At 36.3% G+C, this 24,549-nt stretch overlaps 2 protein-coding genes across 3 annotated transcripts in view; both read left to right on the top strand.

The window, feature by feature from the left end:
- The first annotated feature begins 520 nt into the window (after window positions 1-520).
- LOC144356150 (uncharacterized) lies at window positions 521-8,232 on the top strand. Of its 2 annotated transcripts, XR_013421394.2 has the most exons (3): window positions 521-737; window positions 1,044-7,874; window positions 8,181-8,232. XR_013421394.2 is itself a non-coding variant. In XM_085500461.1 (2 exons), the coding sequence occupies exon 2, from the start codon at window positions 1,528-1,530 to the stop codon at window positions 7,354-7,356; it is 5,829 nt and encodes a 1,942-aa protein (XP_085356587.1). In that variant the 5' UTR covers window positions 521-737; window positions 1,044-1,527; the 3' UTR covers window positions 7,357-8,232. The 2 variants fall into 2 exon arrangements, 1 of the variants encoding a protein (XP_085356587.1); XM_085500461.1 differs by having other exon boundaries at window positions 1,044-8,232.
- Window positions 8,233-14,533: 6,301 nt separating this feature from the next.
- LOC102803914 (terminal nucleotidyltransferase 4B-like) overlaps window positions 14,534-24,549 on the top strand; it is a 37,880-nt gene continuing 27,864 nt past the window's right edge. The window contains exons 1-2 of the mRNA XM_085500460.1: window positions 14,534-15,205; window positions 19,383-19,506. Of these exons, the coding sequence (XP_085356586.1) occupies window positions 14,817-15,205; window positions 19,383-19,506 (513 nt within the window). The 5' untranslated portion in view covers window positions 14,534-14,816. The remainder of the gene's footprint in view (window positions 15,206-19,382; window positions 19,507-24,549) is intronic.

Here is a 24,549-nt window from a genome sequence, read left to right as displayed (position 1 = left end):
TCAATTACAATGAGTAAGAATGACATGTCAATCCCGTTTAATAACAATGACATGTCAATACGAAATAATAACAATGACATTTCAATACCAATGATTAACAATGACATGTCAATACAAATTAATAACAATGACATGTCAATACGAAATAATAACAATGACATTTCAATACCAATGATTAACAATGACATGTCAATACGAAATAATAACAATGAAATTTCAATACTAATGAGTAACAATGACATGTCAATACAAATTAATAACAATGACATGTCAATACGAAATAATAACAATGACATTCCAATACCAATGACATGTCAATACGAAATAATAACAATGACATTTCAATACCAATGATTACCAATGACATTTCAATACCAATGATTAACAATGACATGTCAATACAAATTAATAACAATGACATGTCAATACGAAATAATAACAATGACATTTCAATACCAATGATTAACAATGACATGTCAATACGAAATAATAACAATGACATTTCAATACCTGTTATGGCCAAATAACGTTATACTAATTTGCTATTGTACAGTCCATCGCCCTCTGTAGTTGAGATTTGGTAAGGTGGCTATTTATAGCACCGGGAAAAAGCAGAGAGAAATGGCGGATCGCATCATGTGTTGCTGGTGTTTTGACGCATTTGCATGAATTACAGCAGTCGAGTGAACTACACTAAGCGAAGTTTAGGTTGTTGGTTGTTGGGGTCTAATATTACGGTGAGCATAAATATGATTTCTTTGTTACGAACTGCTGACTTTTGCGACGTTTGTTTGAGGTCATTGCTTCGTATACATGTGACTCGTGTTTACCGATCACGCTAGTCTTTACGCTTTACGATCTACTGCGTGTAATTCCATGTATTTCTAAGATGTGTTGTGATATCTTTACCTTTTGTGAGGTAGTCGCTAACTGTGATGATAGTAATATTACTGTACAAAATGTACATGTATACTATGCATATCAATCGATTACGTGAAATGTATTGTTTACTTATGTGCTTTATTTCTCTGTATACCTTTCAGTCAATCGTTTCTCAGTGGTGGAAAGGAATAAAGTGTCAAGTTTATGTTCGGACATTTGTTTCTTATATTTTTGGAGAGCGCATTGACAACTCCCAATAATCCAACAAGGGACCGATCATTAGCCTTTTTGTTTGCGTCCTACATTCTATTGACGTAATAGGCAAGTTGTTGTCTTGAACATGGATCATCGATATACTGACCCAAATTTGAGTATGCGTAGTTTCATCAAAGAAACACTTGGTGCACAAGGGTCCGCCAGAAAGGGAAGTCACATGAGTAGTGATCATTCAGATGTCCGTCGCAGTACCCGGATAAAAATACCCACTGATAAGGGTTTTGAATATGCAATGGAAATTAATAGAAAGAAACTGAAGTCACTGTGCACGCAGCTGCATGCCATGACAGACCAAATACTGGGTCAAATGGAAACACCCACAGATGTAAACGTTGTGAGAAAAAAAATATACAGCGTGGATGGAAGTATATGAAGAATTTCTACCTGTCCGGCCAAGAGCAGTGGGAATTTCAGTCAAGTTGGTTTGAAAAGCATGAAAGGGCGTTTCAAGGCTTTAACCGTAAAGTGAGTGACTGGATTAGTAAACAAGATTCTCAATCAAGGAAGACACACGGAATAAGTCCAGAAGACAGCGTTTCCAGTGTTGGTACTTATACACGAAATAGATTAGGAAGATATCAAAGTAGTGTAGCCTCTTCTCGATCCAGTTCACTATCTGCTGCTAGATTGAAGGAAGAACAGCGTAAAGCAGAACTGTTGGCTAGGGTTGCTGCATTAGACCAGCGCAAGAAACTGGAGATTGAAAGAATTCAACAAGAGGAAGCAAAAATAGCTTTAAAGTTGCGAGAAGAAAAATTAGCCTTGGAAACAGAGATGGCCATCGCAGAGGCAAAGACCAAAGTTCTCGATAAATTTGAATTAAGTGGTTATGATCAGCAGAGTAGAGACTATATACCATACAGACATCAAGTGATAAAACAAGAACAATATGATTCAAGATGTCAAGATAATGTTTGCATTGATGAACAGCCTGCCAAAGATTGGAAACATGATGAGTCACGACCGGTTGTGAAGGCACCAGCACTGGATAGAGGTGAGTTCATTTCATGTGACAGGCGTGTTGATGAGCGCAGCGCGAATTCTATGCATTATGCGCGGGGTGATAGTGTGCACAATAATTGCGGCCCTGGCTTTGCGGGCAGTGTGCATGACATGCGCCGCGTGGGTGGTCTTCGGAGTGATTCTGATTCCGGTTCCCTTGTCTCTAATCACAAATCATCTGATGAAGTCATTTTGGCAGTTGTGCGGGAATTAAAGAAACCCCAATCCGACATCAACAAATTTAGTGGTAACCCTATGCAATATAGAAAGTTTATGCGTCAGTTCACTTCTAGAGTTGTAGCTAACACAAGTAACGCAGAGGAGCTGATGAATTATTTAGAACTATACACAGTGGGAGAAGCAAATAAGATTGTAACTGGGTATGGTAATCTGAGTCCAGAACAGGGATATCCAGCTGCCCGCAGGGAACTGGAAGAAAGGTATGGTGATAATGAGGTGATTGCCAACTCATATGTGGAAGAAGCTTTACGCTGGCCAAGCATAAAGGCTCATGATGTGAAGGCATTGGATGCGTTTTCCATTTTTCTACAAGAATGCGAATATGCTGTTAAAAGTATTGATGCAGTGAAAATAATACAATTTCCCCAAAACATGGCAAGTCTAGTTAAGAAGTTACCATCCAGTCTGCAGGAGAAGTGGAGAGGTGTTGTGCAAGGCATTAAAGAAAGGGGTGATATTGTTGAGTTTGGAGTCCTTGTAAAGTTCATTAAGAAAGAAGCCAAAAAGGTAAATGACCCTATATATGGCAAAGATGCACTCAGGACTGACCATGAAGAGGGCAAAAACAAGGACGGCAACCAAAGACGACAACAATCTAGAGCATCTAAGGCAAGTTTTGCTACGGTTACAGATGCACAACAAAATACTCAGAAACAAGACCCAAAGGAAACTTCTTGTTATAAAGAGAATGAGAAGAGTGCTACTGATGTTCAGCAAGCAAGGAAGCCTCAAGACAAGCCATGTATATATTGTGATGGTACAAGTCATGCTATGGAAGCCTGTCGCCTGTTGGCAGCACAATCACATGATGACAGAATCAGTTTCCTGAAGTCCAAGGGACTCTGCTTTGGATGTCTCAAAATAGGTCACCAGAAGAAGTACTGTCGGTTTAAAGAGACGTGTGTACATTGCAAAAGACTGCATCCCACACTTTTACATATTAAAGAAAAAGATAAATCTCAGAATGGTGATAGACGAAATGGTGGTAACTCAAAGGTTGAGCCTGGACCTGTGAGTGCCTGGGCAAGTATGGCTTCAAAGGAACAGTGTTATATGGGGGCCGGAGATGGTGAATGTACCATGACAATTGTTCCTGTGAAAATACGAGTTAAGCATAGTAGCCGGGCAATTGAAACTTACGCATTTCTCGACCCTGGGAGCAGCATCAATTTCTGTACTGAAAGTTTAGTAAGGAAACTTGGTTTGAGCGGAAGAAAAGTGAAGATTACACTTGCCACTATGGGAGTACCACATGCCATGAACACCTATATTGTTCATGGTCTTGAAGTGTGTGATCTCCAATGTAAAAATGCTATTGATCTTCCAAAGGTTTACACAAAGGATAAGATGCCAGTGTCTCGACATTACATTCCAACCCAGGATGATATTTCTCATTGGTCCCATCTTCAGGGAGTTCATGTCCCCCAGATTAACGCTGATGTGGGTTTGTTGATTGGGAATGCGATACCAGATGCATACACGCCTCTGGAAATAGTCACCGGCCCACAAGGTAGTCCTCATGCCTCCAGAACTCGTCTTGGGTGGACTTTGTGGAATGTAGTTCGCGGTGAAGATAACAGAGAGCAAGGTAGCTACACAGTTAACAGAGCTGATATTATTGCTGTACAGGAATCAGAAGAGCTGAAGCAGTTGGACCTTATGGTAAGAAGCTCTATCAATTTTGATTTTCCTGAGCGTGCAGTTGACGACAAGAGGGAGCCCTCCCAGGAAGACAAGATGTTCACAATGAAAGTGAATGAATCCATCAGTCATGTTAATGGACATTATCAGATAAGTTTACCGTTTCGAGATGATGATGTGAAGCTGCCAAACAACAAAGAATATGCTACCAAACGACTTAAAGGTATTGAGAAGAAGTTGAGAAAGTATCCTGAATTCTACATGGATTACACAGCCTTCATGGAAAGTATTATTAGTAAAGGATATGCAGTGAAAGTTCATGAAGATAAACTTGGTAGAAGTGATGGTAAAGTTTGGTATGTTCCTCATCACGGTGTTTACCACCCACGAAAACCAGGGAAGATACGTGTTGTTTTTGACTGTGCAGCCAGGTTCCAGGGAACAGCATTGAATGATCATCTGTTACAAGGGCCAGATTTAACAAACAACTTACTTGGTGTGTTGCTACGCTTCAGACAAGAGCCCGTCGCTTTGATGGCTGACATTGAAGCAATGTTTCATCAGGTATGGATCCCAAAAGGTGACTGTGACTGTCTGCGGTTTTTGTGGTGGCCTAATGGTGACTTAGACAGACAACCGGAAGTATATGCCATGACAGTTCATTTGTTTGGGGCGGTATCTTCCCCCAGCTGTGCCAATACTGCACTTCAAAGAACCGCTGAAGACAACAAAAACTTCTTTGGTGCAGATGTCGTGAATACAGTCCTCAGAAACTTCTATGTTGATGACTGTTTAAAGTCTGTAGAATCTGAAACTAAGGCTATAAGTTTGGTACATGACCTGAGAGATCTGTGTCAACGAGGTGGGTTTAACCTAACAAAATGGATGAGTAACAGTCGCGTTGTCTTAGAATCGATTCAGACTGAAGAGCGTTCTAAGGAAGTTAAGCAACTTAACCTCGACTATGATGATCTTCCTGTTGAGCGTGCTTTAGGGGTGTTTTGGTTGGTTGAACCAGACATGCTTGGCTTCAAAATTATTGTGCAAGACCGACCAACCACTAGGAGGGGAATATTGTCCATCGTCAGTTCCATCTATGATCCTCTCGGCCTTGTGTCACCATTTATACTCCCAGCAAGAATACTTTTACAAAGCTTGTGGCAGCAAGGCAGTGGATGGGATAGGCCTATTGAAAGGGCTGGTCTTCAGGTGTGGCATAAATGGCTGTCTGGCTTGCCAAAATTGGAGTCATTCTCAGTTGCGAGGTGTTATAAACCTAAACATTTTGGCGAAGTACTTTCATGTCAAGTACATAATTTCAGTGATGCCAGTGAACAAGGATATGGGATGGTATCGTATCTGCGTCTGGTCAATAAGAGAGGAGAAATTCATTGCTCCATACTTCTGGGAAAATCTAGGGTTGCACCCCTTAAAAAGGTGACGATACCCCGCATGGAACTGACTGCAGCAACGCTTTCAGTACGAATGAATGAGAAACTGAAGAGAGAGTTGGATTACAACATTGACAAGTCCTATTTTTGGACAGATAGCATGTCAGTGCTGAGATACATCACTAATGAGACTACACGCTTCCATACGTTTGTCTCTAACCGTGTGTCTACAATTCGTGAGGGATCAGAAGTGTCTCAGTGGAGGTACATAAATACGAAATTAAACCCAGCAGATGATGCTTCAAGGGGTTTGATAATAACTGACTTCATAAAATGCAAGAGATGGGTTACTGGTCCTGATTTTCTGTGGTCTCCAGAATCGGAATGGCCAGAGAATCAAGTAGTCTTAGAGAGGATTCATGATGTGCGAGAAAGTATCTCTGCAGATGTAGATCCTAAAAAACAAGAGCAGCTTGTTGATGACAAGATGAGAAAAATGAGGTCCAGAGTAAACCTCAAGTCTGCATCTCTTGATATCGACATACTACAAAAGGCAGAAAGATGCATTGTGACTTATGTACAAAGAAGTCACTTCCAAGATGAGTTGGATATACTTCTCAAAGGTCTTCATAATAAGACTAGAATGACTGTTAAGAAGACAAGCCGTGTCTATAAACTTGATCCAATTCTGGAAGATGGTCTTATCAGAGTTGGTGGACGCCTGCATCGTGCAGCACTGTCAGATGATGAAAAGCATCCAATTCTTATACCTAAGGATTCTCCTGTAGCAAATCTAATTTTGCAAGACGTACACAAAACTGTTGGGCACCTAGGAAGGAATTCGATGTTAGCTAAGCTAAGGCAACACTTTTGGATCCTTTGTGCAAATACAATCATTCGGAGAATTATCTCGAAATGTGTTATATGCCGCAGATATCGAGCCAAAGCTGGTGAGCAAAAGATGGCAAGTTTGCCTGTGGACCGTTTAACACCAGATGAACCCCCTTTCACACGTAGTGGTGTGGATTATTTTGGACCTATATTAGTTAAACGTGCTCGGAGTGTTATCAAGAGATACGGTGTTGTTTTCACGTGCTTGGCAACCAGAGCTATACATTTAGAAGTGGCTCATTCGCTTACTACTGACTCATGCATTAATGCATTGCGCAGATTCATGGCACGAAGAGGTCAGGTCAAGATTGTGCGGTCGGATAATGGAACAAATTTGGTTGGAGCCGATCATGAGTTACGTGATGAAATAAATAGGTGGAACCATAGTAGAATCTCTGGAACATTACAACAAAGCAATATTAGATGGGAGTTTAACCCTCCAGCTGGGTCCCATTTCGGTGGAGTGTGGGAGCGACAAGTCAGAACGGTGCGGAAGGTTCTCTTTGGATTGTTGAAAGAACAAGTTATTCACTTGGATGACGAGGGTCTTGCTACATTGTTCTGTGAAGTGGAAAACATTATAAATAGTCGGCCAATAACACAGCTTTCAGATGACCCGAATGACTTAGAACCACTTACGCCAAATCATTTGCTACTTCTTCAGTCCAATCAGAGTTTACCACCAGGAGTGTTCCAAAGTCATGATAATTATGTACGTCGTAGGTGGCGCCAGATCCAATATCTCGCAGACATGTTTTGGAAACGGTGGTTAAGAGAGTATCTACCAATGCTTCAAGAGCGCCAGAAGTGGTTAAAACCTCGGAGAAACCTGGCAGTAGATGATATAGTTCTGGTGGTAGACAACTCATCACCAAGGAACTCCTGGCCGATGGGAAGAGTTATTGAAGTTATGAGGGACCGCAATGACTTGGTCAGAGTAGCCAAAGTGAAAACAAGCTCAAATGTCCTTGAACGTCCTATTGACAAGTTGTGCATAATTTTGGAAGCTGATGTTGTCTGTGGTGGTACTTGACTTTCTGACTTTCCAGGATGACTGTTTCAGGATATCCGGTTTGGAGATCTGGGAGCCTGTGGGTCGGATTGCTGTGTGGGCTATCCTGGCTGTGTGTGTTTTGCGCGCTGTTTGTGTTGTTTGCGTTGTTTGCGTTGTGTGCACTATGTACCCGTTTTTGCTCGCAGCGTTCCTTTTTTGGCATCAACACATGTTGTTACATGCGATGGACTCATCGTATTCATGTTGATTTATTTGTCCTTCTTTCTTATTTGTAATTGTTTCAAGTATTTACACAATTAGGAGGCCGGGATGTTATGGCCAAATAACGTTATACTAATTTGCTATTGTACAGTCCATCGCCCTCTGTAGTTGAGATTTGGTAAGGTGGCTATTTATAGCACCGGGAAAAAGCAGAGAGAAATGGCGGATCGCATCATGTGTTGCTGGTGTTTTGACGCATTTGCATGAATTACAGCAGTCGAGTGAACTACACTAAGCGAAGTTTAGGTTGTTGGTTGTTGGGGTCTAATATTACGGTGAGCATAAATATGATTTCTTTGTTACGAACTGCTGACTTTTGCGACGTTTGTTTGAGGTCATTGCTTCGTATACATGTGACTCGTGTTTACCGATCACGCTAGTCTTTACGCTTTACGATCTACTGCGTGTAATTCCATGTATTTCTAAGATGTGTTGTGATATCTTTACCTTTTGTGAGGTAGTCGCTAACTGTGATGATAGTAATATTACTGTACAAAATGTACATGTATACTATGCATATCAATCGATTACGTGAAATGTATTGTTTACTTATGTGCTTTATTTCTCTGTATACCTTTCAGTCAATCGTTTCTCAGTGGTGGAAAGGAATAAAGTGTCAAGTTTATGTTCGGACATTTGTTTCTTATATTTTTGGAGAGCGCATTGACAACTCCCAATAATCCAACAAGGGACCGATCATTAGCCTTTTTGTTTGCGTCCTACAATACCAATGATTAACAATGACATGTCAATACCAATGAGTAACAAGGACATGTCAATTCCAATGAATAACAATGACATATCAATACCAATGAGTAACAATGACATGTCAATTTCAATGAAGAACAGTGACATGTCAATACCAATGAATAACAATGACATGTCAATACCAATGAGTGACAATGACATGTCAATACAAATGAGTAACAATGACATGTCAATACAAATGAGTAACTATGACATGTCAATACAAATGAGTAACAATGACATGTCAATACATGTCAATTCCAATGAAGAACAGTGACATGTCAATACCAATGAGTAACAATGACATGTCAATACAAATGAGTAACAATGACATGTCAATACAAATGAGTAACAATGACATGTCAATACAAATGAGTAACTATGACATGTCAATACCAATGAGTAACAATGACATGTCAATACAAATGAGTAACAATGACATGTCAATATTCAAAAAGTAAAGTATGACATGTCATTCCCTCTTGTACAGTTCCCATAATAACAAGTATGCAATCTAGAGAGCATCACTCTAGTATGTCAGTATTTTCATTTTTTCACTGTAGTTACTTTAAGAACAGTATTCCATGTCCTTTTCAACTTGTGTTTTTATAATATCCTGCTCTCCGGATTAATTTAAAAGTGCATGTTTACTTGTAGATCGGTACTATTATTATCACCGAACATGCATGAACAAACAATCCAAATTATATATGCTTTTCCACATCTGCATAGTTCATTATACAAACCCATCATGAATAGTTCATGTTAAGAAATTATACCCATTGCCCATTATTCTGAAGTGTACCAACACTCATCATTAAATAGTTTTGAAAATAGAACATTTTCGGGGGGTCGCAGTTAGTTTATAACATTTTATATAGAGCAATTTAATTTTTCTTTCAGATCAATGTTTCTTTCAGATTAATGTTTCTGGTCTTTGTGTCATCTAAAAATGCGTGTATCACTGTTTTTTTTTAAGGTTTTTTGTCAACAATTTGGAAACAAACAGAAGATCTGTATTATTGAAAATTCACCGTTTTATGAATTTTTTTCAAAAATTAAAATTAAAACTGCACTGAGTTTGGAAAACAATTTGACCTGAAACATTATCTTGGCCTTGTATATTACATGGGTCTCAGTTTTCTATGATGCATCTCACCTAATATCATAAGCATTGTTGTTCACATAAGCAAGATGCACCATGGGAGTACCATAATGCATCCTGCTTCATTCATTCATTAAAGCAACTATGGCTTGAGATATAATTATGAACATGGCTGGGCCGATACCACCAATTAGATAGCAGGATTTATTATTGTATATGGATTGTATGAATTCTGCCCTCATGTTTGACAGGGGACCGCAGAACAAGTAGAGCATCTATCAATCTAGTTTGTAATTCGTTGGTTAGTTCCTCCACTACAGGTGCTCAAAGTGAACAATTTGTAATCTTTCTAGGAGAATTGATTAAATATATGTTAATTTATTTAGCACACCATCATGTGGGTGGTGCGAGTATCTAGGACATCCTTATAACCACTGTTCCCTTTAATTTTTTTGAATCTTGAAAATACTGTGAAAATTTACCCCTTGAAATGTTTTTTCTGCATACAAAATGCATGGAAAGTTTCTCAAAAGACAAAATTTCACTGAGAAACTACAATTGAATCTGAGAAAATTGAGTGAAAATAAGGCTCAGAGGGAACACTGTTTATAACATTACCTTCTATCCAACTGCTGATAGTCACACATCTGACCAATGTGTGGAATCATGTATTTTCAGTGTGTCATTTTTAACCCCAAAATTCCTTAATTTTGTTTTCAATTTAGAAGTTTATAACCCCAACAATTATTTGTCTTTTGTAAAAAAAAATAGGAAATATTTTACAGATTTATTTTTATAGAAGTTGACAAAAGATGACTTTGGTATTTAAGGGCTGTGTTGGTCTAAGCCCCCAGATTAATGCAATAAATCCTTAATACATCAGCAACCATAACCAAATATACTGTCCATAATGTATGGAGTCAAATTTATAATGGCTCCAATGTATCAATGTAAAATCATTGGAGACAGTGACATGTATGAGGTATGAATGATGATTTGAAACGTAGATTAAGCACCAGTTTACACAAAATGCGCATGCCCAAGGTAACTAGGATACGAGTATACTAGTATGCTATCCTAGTAGTATACTATGATCAAAATAGCTGTTCACGATATAACGGATTACAATAACTATATTTTCTATACATTTTCGATGTATTACATTTTTTCACTATGAATGTGGTTATACATGTTTTATTATTTTATTACAAACCGCCTATCTCATGTCAGAAGATCGTAGCACCAGTCTCGCTATCTACAAGATGAGACTTGAATAGGATCTTGACATGATGTCACTATACAGTACTATGCGCGTTGCAAACCCCAAGTAATGTACCTCTGGTAATACATAATACAAAATCATCTTTGTTTTATTAAAACAATACACATACAGGATGCACAATTAATGTAACAACAAATATAATGTAAAAACTTATTTACACGTTATTTAAACTTAAAGTAGAGGGGTGCACATGTGGGAATTTAGTCCTAAGTGACCATAGCAACACATGCTAAAATGAAAAGGCTCATGAGTAGATGCTTATTTGTCTGCCATCTCTGCGCAAATTACAACTCCCTCGCTTTAAGCACCGTCCCTCAACACTTGAGGGACAGTGCTTTTAAGTAAAGGCATTTTACATGTCATATATCACACACCATGTAGATCATTTAACATTTATTGTAAATAGAATATAACAAATTTGCAAATCCTTTAATAGCTAAACTGTTTGGATTTTATGCTTCCTTCACAAAAGACTGCTTGATAATTATTTTCATGACTGAAAATGAATTCTAATAATACTTATGATGAGAGTTCAAAGTTTACTTATTTATGACAAATTTTTATTTGATATATTTTAAGCATTAGAATATATTAACAGTGTTTCATTTCTAAAAACTGGCACGATTGTATTCAATCAATCCTGTTTTTTTACATATAAGGTGAGGTATACAATTTTATTATCATGCTTTGTGAATAAACAACATTAGCAACAATGACCGAGACAAATCATCAAGCAATACCCTTCTCTTATAAATCTTTGACAATATTTATAATTGCTAAAATGATGTCATTAATTTCTATAATTCATTAAACGTATACCAGGCAACAAGTATGTAATTTACTCTATGTGAATTATAACAACTTCTTCCTTATTACTGTATATAGAATTTGGGTAATTTAAAACAATTTACAAAAACATGCCCCACACTGGGGATTTTGAATGGCATGATGTTCCTGCATGGAGGGAATTAGACAACACCCTGGAATTTGACCTCAATGATCAAATGACCTTTATTTTGTATTCAATAAATGTTGCTTAAAGCGTGGTAGTCGTCGCGCTGCGCATGTGCGAGATATATGGGTCTCATATAAACAAAGATGGCGACTTTGACTGTTGTGCAGATCAACGAGTACGAACTGACACGTTTCTAAGCTTTAATTAGGTAATTTTCATGTGATTGGAAGGTATCGAAGGAGTCACCGGCGGTAATCAGTGCAAGTCGCGTCCAGGTCAAACCTCATACTTGTGATTTCCATTTGAAGAGAGCATTGGATCATGGGAAAATCAATGTTTATCAACACAAATGTCAAACATGCGCAGCGCGACGACTACCACGCTTTTAATCCTGCTACAAGATTTCAGGTAATGTGATGATGCAACCATAGTTGTGGTGTTTGATTTAAGTATAAATTGAAATTGTTTTTTGTTATAAAATTTTGCAAATTTGCTGTTCAATGAGTTATTTGTTTTGATTAGCATGTTTCTTTCTTTGTTTAATAATTTACAGTTGATCAAATGATGTATTTTATCTTTTATTATGTGACACTGAGAGCAAATTGTGTCTTCTACTGTGTGTACCATCCTTTTTGTATTGCCAGGTCATGACAACTTAGTCTGAATTTTGAAATTGTTTTTTGATATGTTTATGTATTCCTCTTATTCAAGTAAATTTTTGAAATATGTATAAAATTTGGTAATTTGATTTTTTTAATATTACAGTATTTCTCGTAATGGTTTTGGATCGATGTTTTCTGATTTTGTTAATTTGTTGATATTTTCATGTTCATATAATTTTAAACTGTGTTTAAGAATTGTTAAACATAACCCTGGTTGCTTATATTTCTCCATGTCTTTGTAAGCATAGAATGCTAAGTTACGTTTGTCTATTTTCTTGAGGTATAAGTACCGATTGTACTGTAAAATCTGTATTAGAAGCCGCGGCTTCTATTGAAATGGTATAATGCAACAGAGGCTTCTATTAGAGCGTCTACACATATGAGAAATTGTGAATGTGGGTAGTTTATTGTCGATCTGTAGACTTTGCAGATGAGAGGTTCTCTACCGAGCTCCATTCTACATCCTATTTTGCTGGATTTGATCCCTACTTTCAAAATTTGGCAACAGAATTTTTGGTTCAGAAAGATGCCCCATATTTCACTTGCATAGGTCAATATTGGTATTTGTGTTGTATTGAAAAGTTTTTCATGTGGTGTATATCTTTGATTGTATCATAGCTGCTTTGTGCGCTTTATCAGCTAACCTATCTGCTGTGAGTGTTTTTGAGCAATTTGATTTCAATAATTCCTCCTGAACAGGTTTATTGTTCCTCAGTCTTAATTAGTTTAAATAAACAGATATATGAATTTTTCATTGTTGAACTAAAGACAAAAAAAATCAAAGTAAGACTTACAGCTAGCTCCCATGACATTCAAAAAAGAAATATTATTGCATTTGCTCTATTAGTAACACATCTCCAATAGCAGCACATTCTAAACCAAAAATTGCACTCATTGTATAATGAATATTTCTTTATTTTTACCATGGAAACACCACTGTAATTCGCGGAAGCATATGTGCAAATAACAGAGCAAAACAAAAGATAAAAATATAAATCCATTATGGCTCGCAAATTTACACCCAATCCTAATCAGGTTTAATTCTACTCACAACCAGTAATCAGTGAAACTTTCATAACAAATAAATCAGTACTTGACTTGCAACTTAACAGGCACAAGAAATGACAACAGTTGGAGACACATAGACACACATACACATAGGTACATTAGCTCCATTGTAACCGTCAGTAGAGCTTCACCCCGACCTTGTTATTGGTGTTTGCACATAGAACTATTTGGGTGGGAAGAACTCTCAACACTTCTGAAAACAAATTTCAAATGAAAAATTCCCTCTTTTCATCAGTTATTGATAAAAAACAAAAATATTCAAAAATAATTCCAGCAACATAAAATATACCAAAACATGTATATTTTGTTGGATATTTGCTGTTGGGTAAAACTAACCTGTCTCACAAAATAGTCTAATTCCAGTTCACATTCTCTGTTGGTGAAAGGCAAATGAAAATGTAAAAATTTCTATCAAAATACCATCATGATTAATTTGTTCTATCGATACTATTAAGTGTATTGTATTAATCTTATTAATAAGAAACTTGTTGGGCTTTTTTTATTTTATTGTATTAATTTTTATTATGTTTTTTGTAATATTTTTCATTTATGTTATATATTATCATGAAAGCACACCAGCAACCCTACACAAATCTGTCTGCAAATAAAAGTAACTAAAAAAATAATAATAGTAAAATAATCTAGTTTTTAAAAATAAAATGAAAAAATATAAGATCGTATTTTGTACCCACATACATACATGTACTCTTATAAAGTATTCCAGAAGTGACTTTTCAATCCCAACATGTGTACAGAATTACACCTCTTGTGTGATAGCTACCTCCTCGTATTGATTACATTTCTTAGTTGCTGCAAGATCAGCAATAGGCAGTGTAACCGAACCGGTCACAAACTAGCTCAATCTAGACCGCAAAATCAGCAGAGTTGCACAACCAAATGACATTCGTCTCGCATGTCAATCATGACGTTAGCGTAAAAGTTTACCCAATCAGAGAATGAGTTTTGATGATGCCCCCTGCGTGACCTCACGGAGAACCAATCAGATTGGTTCGTGTGACTTTAAATTCTTCTCTACTCGAGTGTCGTGTACAGAAAACGGTATGTTTTATGCTCATTGTAAATTTCTGCTAAAAGTTTGTTCTTTTAATACATACAGTTTGAAAGCCCGACATGGTTAGAATATTCTATGCCTAAAAGTTGTCAATATTAAAGCACAAAATCGCGTCATTTCGATAAAAACTGTTAAGTTATTCAGCATAGAGGGCCCAATGAATGGACGAAATTTCTTTCACTTTGACATGCGCAGTTAAACGTGCTTCCATCAAGACAGCCATTTTGAACTTTACTGACTGGATTTTCGCTGGTATTCGAGGTGGATTTTGAGACGACTTCTGGCTACTATCACCGCTAGAAATTGTCTGAAATACCACAGTTTGTATGGATCCACAAATAGCTTGGTACCAACCTGAACAAATTGGACCAGCAAATGCTCTTTGGATGCAAATATTTGAAGCGACACGACAAGGGTTGAACAATTTGTATTTGTCGGGAGGGATCGGGATGAGCGACACTGGTACCGCCCTGGAATCAAGAAAAAATAACCGAGGCCAGGATTTTATCCCCTTGGACACCAACAGAGACTCTAGTCATTACAGGAATGGACAACAAGGACATTTTAACAACGACACAACGAACTTAGCGTACAAAAGAAAACGTGAAAATCGGGCGAGCACATACGGACTGAACCATTCTCAAAAACACAACGATGTTGGAAGTATACCACCATGGCGAAATCCAAATCAACATTACCACGAAGGCGTTCTGGGGTAAGTTTTTCTTGCAATTCTATTGATTTTAGATAATCTTGTATTTTTTCGTTGCCATGTTCTGTGTGCGGGATTGCTTCTTAGCTCCATGGTGTGAACAAGTGACCCAGACATGCACTTTGTCCGTCGTCGGGTCAGTCGTTCTCAGTCCGTGTTTTTGCGTTGTCGTTGAGCGTTTATTTGCTTGTTTACAGCGGTACGACTACCCACTTTTCTGTTTTTTGAATAAACTCACAGTTTGAAAGATACACACAAGGTTCAGTGTATGTAATAGTTTTCACCTGACCGTGACTTTCAAACCAAAAACAAATGACTCTGCGATAAAAGCGTTTGATGTAGAAAAGACAAACGGACGGAAACAGGCTCCTCCCACCCCGCTTAGTGAATCGTATGTCGTGCTGATTTTGTGAGACCAAAGTTCCATGAATGTGTGACTGGATATTCCGTAGAATGTTGCGCACACGCGTATATTTACAGTTACATATGTTAGATTTTATTCTATTTTATTCTATCATATTTTTCGTCGGAAACACTGATATGTGATTTGAATTTGGATAAACACGAAGTTGCACAATAGCCTTGTTTTCTTTTGTGTAAGTTAAATACCCATTGATTCAGAATTGAACTGAGGTTTCACTACCTCATACAAAGGCTGTTTAAACCCAATGTGTGGTGATGTGGTTTTGTCACGCATTGGTTTTGTGAGTTTTAACCTAGACTGTTTAGAGCAGACTTTTGTACTAAAATTTAGTGGAAACAGTAACCCGTTAACAATGCAGCTAACCTGGTAATTTACTCAGCAAATTGAGACTTTAATGGTATGAAACTTATACCAGTGCTAACAAAAACATCCAACCAGGAGGCATCATGACTGAAAGGTTGTATGTCGTTTTTGCAATTATTGGATTGTTGCTGTAGTTGTTACTTTATTTCAAGGGTCATTGTGGAAAGCACCACTAATGTGGCTTAATAAATTCACCCATGGTGTAACTATTCTATGACAGTTATTGATATTAATAACAAAATATGGTTCCATTCAGTCTAAAACAGTATGTATACGCAGTAGTTTTTCTTTCCAATTAATCAGCAAGGTAAGCCACTCTAACACTATGCAAATGTTTCCTATACATCATTCTGCAATGTTAACTTTGACTGATCTGAGCAACTGTTGTGAGGTGGGGGTCTTATTTATGATAATTATATTACTTGTACCATTTACTTGTGGTTTGTCCTGACAAGATAAACAATAAGTCAGTTCGTGAAATGTTGCAAATTTAGCAGTTTATATTTATTTTTAGGATTAATTTATTCATATGTTGGCATTGACCTGGTTTATTTTTTGCAGTGATTCCCTGGTACTGTGTCAAAATTATTGCAATTGATCTACACCTGTTGAGATTTAAAATTAAAGTAGATTGCCTGTTTCACATTGATTGTGCAATATTGACCTGAAGCTAGACTTAATCTATTTACAACACATTTAATACATTATTGATGTGATTCAGAACTACTCCACTATTCAATAAAGTATTGCTGTATTATAAATCTGTTCTGTCACCAAGTCTATTGATCAGCACTTGTTATGTTGACCTTTGACTTTTATCTATTCCCAAGTATCATACTGCATTAGTGTTCAATGACCTCAACTTAGAAAATCATGATTTTGAAGAGGTGGCAACTTGTTTGAGCGTCCTTTCATAAAATTGCCAAAAAGTAAATTTTTGGTAAATTTTATTATTAGATAAAATTAGATAAAATTGTAAATTTTTGCTAACTTTGTGCCGTGTTTGGAAGCACAGCATATTACTTGTTTTAAAACAGATAAATATTATTTATTAAACAAGTTGCATTGTAATTGATTTCAACAACAATTTTTACATAAACAAGTAACACAAAATTTAAGCCCATTTGATTAAAATATTATCTATGGATCATTAGAATGTAAAAAAATTGGATCCTATAAGAAAACAGTCAAAAGTCAAGTTTGTCATTAATGTCTTAGTTTTTGAATTGTTTTGGTTGTATGCAAACTCTCAATGCGATGCAATCTCCATGTTTGACCTGCAACAACGTTCTTTGACCTGATGGAATCCTCTGTTGCACTGACACAATTTTACGGGTATTCCTAATTATTGGCAGTGGCATTTAATCCAATGTAATGTGGAAGTGAAATACCGAAGTGTAAATCTGTTGATTGATTTTGGCGGGTCAAAACTGTATAGTAAAATGTGTTTGATGAGAGAGATAATAAACTGTATTTCAAGCAATGCAAATTGGTACAAAAGGTACCTTGACCTTATAGTTGCAGATTCCAACCATTCTCTTGAATGCTCAAGTGTTCAACTGTACTGTGAATCATGTGTTACAGAAACTATCGGTAAATATTTCTGCCAGTGTAATGGCACATCATAGTGTTTATGTCAAATTTGTAGAATTCACCAGGATATAAGCATATCAAAACCACATATGTAAATCATGCGTGTTGTGAGACTTGTCTAATACCCTGCCTGTTCTTATTTCTCAGTTGTACCTATACCAATTTTGTTACAAAAACAAAATGGTTTAAGTAAATGTGCACTTCAATTTGGATGTCACTTGACCCATATATTTTTTAGAAATAACTTGAACATTTATGGCATTATATACGTAGAAGTAAATTTAATATATGTGACTATGAATATTATACAAGTGATTTTATCCCCTAATTATAATAATATATTGTATGTGTGTGGAGATTTCGTAAATAAAAAGGTCAGAAATATCAAAACTGGAAATCAGGCCACCAATAAACTATCTTGTGACCCATCGCTAGACATGCCACTTAATGTGTCACTGTGTATATACTAGACTGAATATCTTTTACATTTTACCCCATGCATTTGGTACCACATAGCCCCAGTGTTTCATATGATTTTTATCACTGTAAAATCACAGCTTCTATTAAAATGGTGCAGTCCAACAGAGAGGATGCCAAAGCGGCTTGTATTGTTGCAATCCACACATGTGAAAAATATATATATTTACTATAATTAGACATAGTCTTTACCTTGCCGTTTATTCGGTGTTATTTGCTTACTTTACTTCCTATGTCGACAGCAACTATGAGTTTAGAATTATTTCTCAGTACTTATTCACTGTTACAATGCTGTACCATTACTTTCACCATTCTACTACAGCCAGATCTGAAGGCCTTTGCCGCATTCTGGCCATGCTGTGTGGCGCGTATCGCGTGGACGAGTTTCATGTTCTCTGCACGTAATAAGCTCGGTTATTAAGCATCCTTTTTTGGGGATGCCCGGTGGCCGAGGGGAAGACGTGTAGTGGCGTGAAGCTAGGCGATTTGATGCCGTACGTGAGCGCCGGTTCGAGTCACGCACGCAGTACGTATTTACTATAATTAGACATAGTCTTTACCTTGCCGTTTATTCGGTGTTATTTGCTTACATGTGAAAAATGATTTTTTGAATCTTATTGTTCAAAAAGTTTGGTACAGCTTTTTTTGGGAGGTTACAGCTTATAATACCAATTTTACTAAGTACTGTAAAATCTGTATTAGAAGCCGCGGCTTCTATTAAAATGGTACAATGCAACAGAGGGGATGCGGCTTCTATTAGAGCATGTACACATATGAGAAATGATGAATTTTTTATTCTAAATTATTCAAAAAGAATGGGTGCGACTTTTATTAGGGATGCGGCTTCTAATACAGATTTTACGGTACTTATCTTGAAATTATGGAGACATTGGCTCAATGATTAAACCAACCGTTTCTTAGCAGAAAAACAAGTTCCTTTAAAAAGTGAGGTAAAAACTACACAGAGAACTCATTAGTGGTATATGTATATAATGCACAACAATCAGTAAACTGAGCTAAATAAATTGGAAGACCGATTAGATAAACAAAGTCATGGTTGACTGCAACTACTGAAAATTACTTCTTGGGCAATAAACTAATAAAAAATACATTTGCACATCTATATCATCTGTTTTGCAATGTGTATTTATTGTGGATATTAACAGCGATGATCACCATGTCCTTCCCTATGTCCTATCGAAATCTTAGCACTTATTACTGATGCCTTCAAAATTGTATTATTGCTAGTTACCCCCCCCCCCCAAGTGTTGGTTGATGGCATTATGTTTATAACTTATTGCTAGTATTTGCATTACCTTACAGGTTACATGAAGAAATTCTTGAATTCTATCGCTGGATTTCACCCAAACCAGAAGAACACAGTATGAGACTAGAAGTGGTTGAAAGAATCCGAAATATAATCCGAGGGCTATGGCCCACTGCAAAGGTAAGGAGCTATACTCTTAATTGCATTCTAAGATTTCTTGGTGCCGATGTACTGGTAATAGAGGAGAATCGGTCGTGTACCCTGTGTACTGGTCCATTGCTTGTGGCAAACTTTTATCTTCGCATACTGTTTGTATTTGGCTTGTCCCCTCTGTAAACTAATTTAATATTGGAAGAGAAATGTTTGCTCGTTAAGGAAACTGAAAAGTTTTGTCGTGGCAACACCCTTTATGATGGTCTATGGTCGCAGTGAACAATTTTATTGGGATCACAGAGCCATTGAGTCACTGACTTTCAAAAAAGTTCTCTAAAAGTTTCCAATTATCAAATCATGAATGTTGATAGTTGTATAACATTTAAAACAATATCTAGAAATGTATTTATATCGCACAATTAATTTTAATATTACTAAAATCTGTGTGAGATTGTGCATACAAGAAGAATGTAAATGTAACTAAAAATGATGTAGTGTATGTTTATGTATCGCCTAGCTGCCTGCCTCCCTGCCTGGGGAGATATTTGAAGACACTGTTTCAGGAAGCTTGTGATTGTATTTGAAATTTTAAAAATAAATGGCTATTTTGTAAGTGTTATTATGTGCACCATGAAACTTTTTTTAGTTTTGAGTTATTTCCTATCTGATAATTGGGTTTTTAGTACTGCTATGGTTGATAGTGGTTGTGTTAGATCATTGGATCACAAGTCCCTTACAAAAAGTTATTGTATTTTAGTAATACTGCCATTGCGTTTTTTTTCATTTTTGAGTTTCCTCGATAAATTTTGATGAGTGTTGATGTTGTGATTTTTTGTTTCTCATTGATCGCAAGTCTGTCATGACCTCTACTATATTAAAAACATTTTTTAGGTCTCATATTAAATAAACAATCAATTCAGTTGGCATGAAAACTTCGTCTAAGTATTTTTGCTGGCTGAATACTGCCTTATATAATTATATTTGCATTTGTGACAAAGTAGAGCTAATTATGTGATTGTCATGTGATCATTGTCACTGTTTCACATGAGAAATTGTCTTTACACTTGTCATACAAATTTCCTGTGAAGTGTACTATCATGATGATATATATACAATACAGTGAAACTGTCTAGACTTAAAAGTATTTGTACAGAAACACTGTTACTTTGTCCTCACTGCTGCTGATACATTCTCATAATACACTCAGAAGTGATCCATTCTGTTATAGTGACTATTATGTTTCTATATTGCCATGATCGAAACAGCTGGGAAAACTTCTGAAACATTTTACCTTTGGGGTTGTAATTTGAGGGGGGGTTATGTTTGTGTACATCATTTTCTAAATTTTATGGCAGCATTTTATTGGAGTCAAACTATTGCTCTTTCCACCAATTGGAACAGCGTCCTTGGCTGGGGCTTCTGTTTAGATGGTCGGGCCATTGTCAGGGCACAGTCCTATCACAGTTCAACCCTAAGGGTTTGTTGGAGCTGAACTCTGCTTGAGCTGAGCTAGCTAGTTTATACAGTCATTTTTGCTGGCTTAAGCTGTTGGGCTCAGATAAAATGCTGTCATGTAAACAAGGTAATTGTTTTTCTATTGTTGGTTTCTTTTTTTTTTTTACCAGTAATTTTGCTCTTGATCATGTAGTTCATGTTTATTAGAATTGTCAAGTGACAACTTCACTGCCACTGCAAAGGTTTATCTAGAGTGTTGACACTTGTCATTTTTGGTAACTCACTCAAAGCCACATCTAGGCCAGGTCATTTACAGTTACACACATGATGCAATGACTTGTGACGTTCAATGATGTTTTGCTTAAGTGTAACCACTGCACATTTATGCAGATAGGAATGACTGAAATTCTAATTATTCCTTGCAATATTTTAGTGCATTAAGGTCACTGAGTTGGTTATGAATGATTCCTAAAATAGCTTTGTGCTTTGCCCCTGGCATCTATCTTGTTTGTGTTTGTATGAATCATTTTTGGTCTTACAGATATTCACAATGCATTAAGTATAATTGAAAGGAATATTCATCTAGTCTAAATCCACATACTCTGCAATTGCATGCTTTTACTGTAGTCTGTCTAGTCTACAGACAAGCATGAATTCACATCACACCACACCACTTTCAATATTAATATTGCTGTTTTATAATCATGAGTTTTACTTGGTGGGTGACTATCAATATTTTATAATTGCTTTCCTTCATTTTATATGTCCTTGCTGGCTGAGACTTTAGAGGTACTCTGTGGTGTTTGCCATTAGTCTTTTCTTTTTTTTTTTTGCATTCTATATAATGCTGAGCTGAACTTAATTTCATTTACATGCATGTTATGATCAGCGTATTTGCTCTATTGGAAGTGTCGGGCAAAAGTTTCAGCCATTTACCACCCTAGACTTTTCGGCCATGAAACTTTCAGCCACAGATATGTTTTATATTATAAATGGTGGCCAAAAATTCACGTTTCCAATAGAAGCACTTCTCCAATAAAACTTAACCACGTATGCCAAAAATTAGTGGCATTCACATTAGAAATCTCGGCACCGATAGATGCTTGGGATCGAAACTGAGCCAAAATCACGCCCTCAGTGGTAAATTTAAGAGAATAAATGCTGATTCATCGACAATGACGAAAAATGCAGATATATATAGTCGGATGCTGTATGCATATTTATGTGCTGCTGCAACCGCTATATTCTTGCAATGCTACATTGATTGAAGAATAATTGTTTTTCGAATCTCCTTTGCCGTTCATGTGCATGATGACTCGTAATAAATACCATAACAACAAATGGATATAATTTCAATATAGCAATTATTATTATAGTCAGCTGCGTATCGTTTTCCATGTTTGGGTCAAATAACAGATCGATGAATTGAGGGCGTGATTTCAGCACGAGCCGAGTCGGTCCTAAGTGGGTCCAGACTAACGTGAACGCAACTGCTGTAATCCCTTTGCAAACGCAAAGGATTTAACATTTTGGCACGTGCCGAGATCCCGTAACGTGAACGTAGTAATTGTCATTGATGTTGGATCGTAAAAATATGACACATGCCTTTGTTTTTTATGTAAGCATGTGCGCGACTAATAAAGTAAATACAGTAGTACAAGTTTAAGCAATGTGACCTTGTGTGCTATCATTTCATATCACACAGGTCAATTTGGCTCACTAATACATGATTAAAAAATTGGTAACTAGTGCAGATAATATCTTTTTAGCTCCGTTGTCGACAAAGTCGAGCGGAGCTTATCATATGAGTGATTGTTCGTCGTCGTCCGTGTCAATGTTTTACTTTTTCGACTTCTTGAAAACTACAAGCCTGAATGCTTTGATACTTGGTGTATATATACCTTGGGTAGACCTCTCTCAGATTTGTTCATTTCATGATGATATCTTTAATTCTCTAATTTTGGTGAATATTTTTGTAATTTTTGGTAAAAAGTTATATTTTCCACTTCTTGTTAAAAACCGCAAGTCCAATTGCTTTGATATTACATATATAGGTACTACATGTAGACCTCTCTTAGATTTGTTCATTTTGTAATGATATCTTTAATTCTCTAATTTTGATGAATATTTTTGTAATTTTTGGTAAAAAGTGATATTTTTGAATTCTTGTTGAAAACAGCAGGTCCCATTGCTTGATACTATACATATTGTTCATTTTCTAATAATATCTTCTCTTCTTTAATTGAAATGTGCATTGCTAACAGCGGAGCTATCTCAGCCGATAGGCTGCTTGTACTTCATTTGCCAAGCAACATCTTGACACTTGACATTTTGTGAAATCACACTTCTGTTGTATGAGCATGACTACTAAAATTAATTGCAGAGTTCACCTGACTCGCTTCATAATTTGACTTTGTGGTTGACCTCACTATCAAGTTGCAGGTTCATTGACTTCATTGCAAAGAGTGGAGCGTTTTTTTTTTGTTTTTTTTTAATTAAACTGGTTGGATAGAGATTGCATGGCTTGTTTGTGGTTCTGTATGGATTTATCATAATGTCTTTGTGATTATTTGAGTTTTTGGGAATGGAATTTAAAAATTATTTTGTGGGTTGTTTTATTCAAGATGAACATGTATCTGAATGGCATTTATTTCTTCAAGAATTGTGATTTACTTTGCACAAAACAGACTGGGCCACTTTATTTTACAAACCTCCTGAATTGATTTCAGTATTCTGTAGGATAAGACTTTTTCATCAAGTATGCACTACCTAAAACACAATGATTTTTGAAAGTGAGAATGTAACAGTAAAATATAGCATGTACTTCAATTTGCATAATATGCATAATCCTCTATTTCAAAGATACTTCACTCTGGGGGTGGTCCATAGGTATGATTAGTTTAATGCTGAAATCTATACATTTTTATTAGCCAATTTCTGATATCTCAAAAAATCAAATTTAAAAAAATTGAACTTGTGGCACAGGTTCTTGTTTGTTAGGCTATTTTTTAAAATTTTGAATTAATTTTAAACTTGATATATAATCTTATATTCTACTTATGGTCTCTTTAAATCAAGGTTGTCTGGACAAACTCTTCTGTCATGGGAAAAATATATATAAAAACTTGTTGCTACAACCATGAAAATAAATTATATTAAATTAATTAAAGTTTTTGCTGAATGAACCTATTCTCGAAAAGACCCTATTTATTTTGTCAAAAGTGACAACAGTTGAATTGCAAGAACACCCCTATTTTTAGGTAGACAACCATAAATCTAATTAAGCAAATTAATCAAATAATAAATAATAAATCAAAGCTTTTAAATATGGGCCTCATGGTAATATTTTTCCAGGGTATGTTTGGAGTGCAGTGAAAATAAAGTAACAAAACTTATATTAATTATGTTTGAAGGTATCTGTTATGTTGGCTATTTTGTCAGAGCATTGGCATGTTGAAATAAAACAAAATACTTACTAGTTGTTGTTGTTGTTCCAGATTATTGTTTCTTCAAGCAAAAGATGTTATTTGAGTTGAAATAATCTTGCTGTGAGTCAGCAGCTTGTTGGTGTGGTCAAATAACCCACAGCATTCCTAGGACTGATATGGTTTCTAC

Source organism: Saccoglossus kowalevskii, chromosome 6 (assembly GCF_978046115.1).
Source record: "Saccoglossus kowalevskii chromosome 6, keSacKowa6.1, whole genome shotgun sequence".
Classification (NCBI taxonomy): Eukaryota; Metazoa; Hemichordata; class Enteropneusta; family Harrimaniidae; genus Saccoglossus; species Saccoglossus kowalevskii.
The sequence above is the reverse complement of the archived record's forward strand: the minus strand, read 5'-3'. Positions and strand labels throughout refer to the sequence as shown.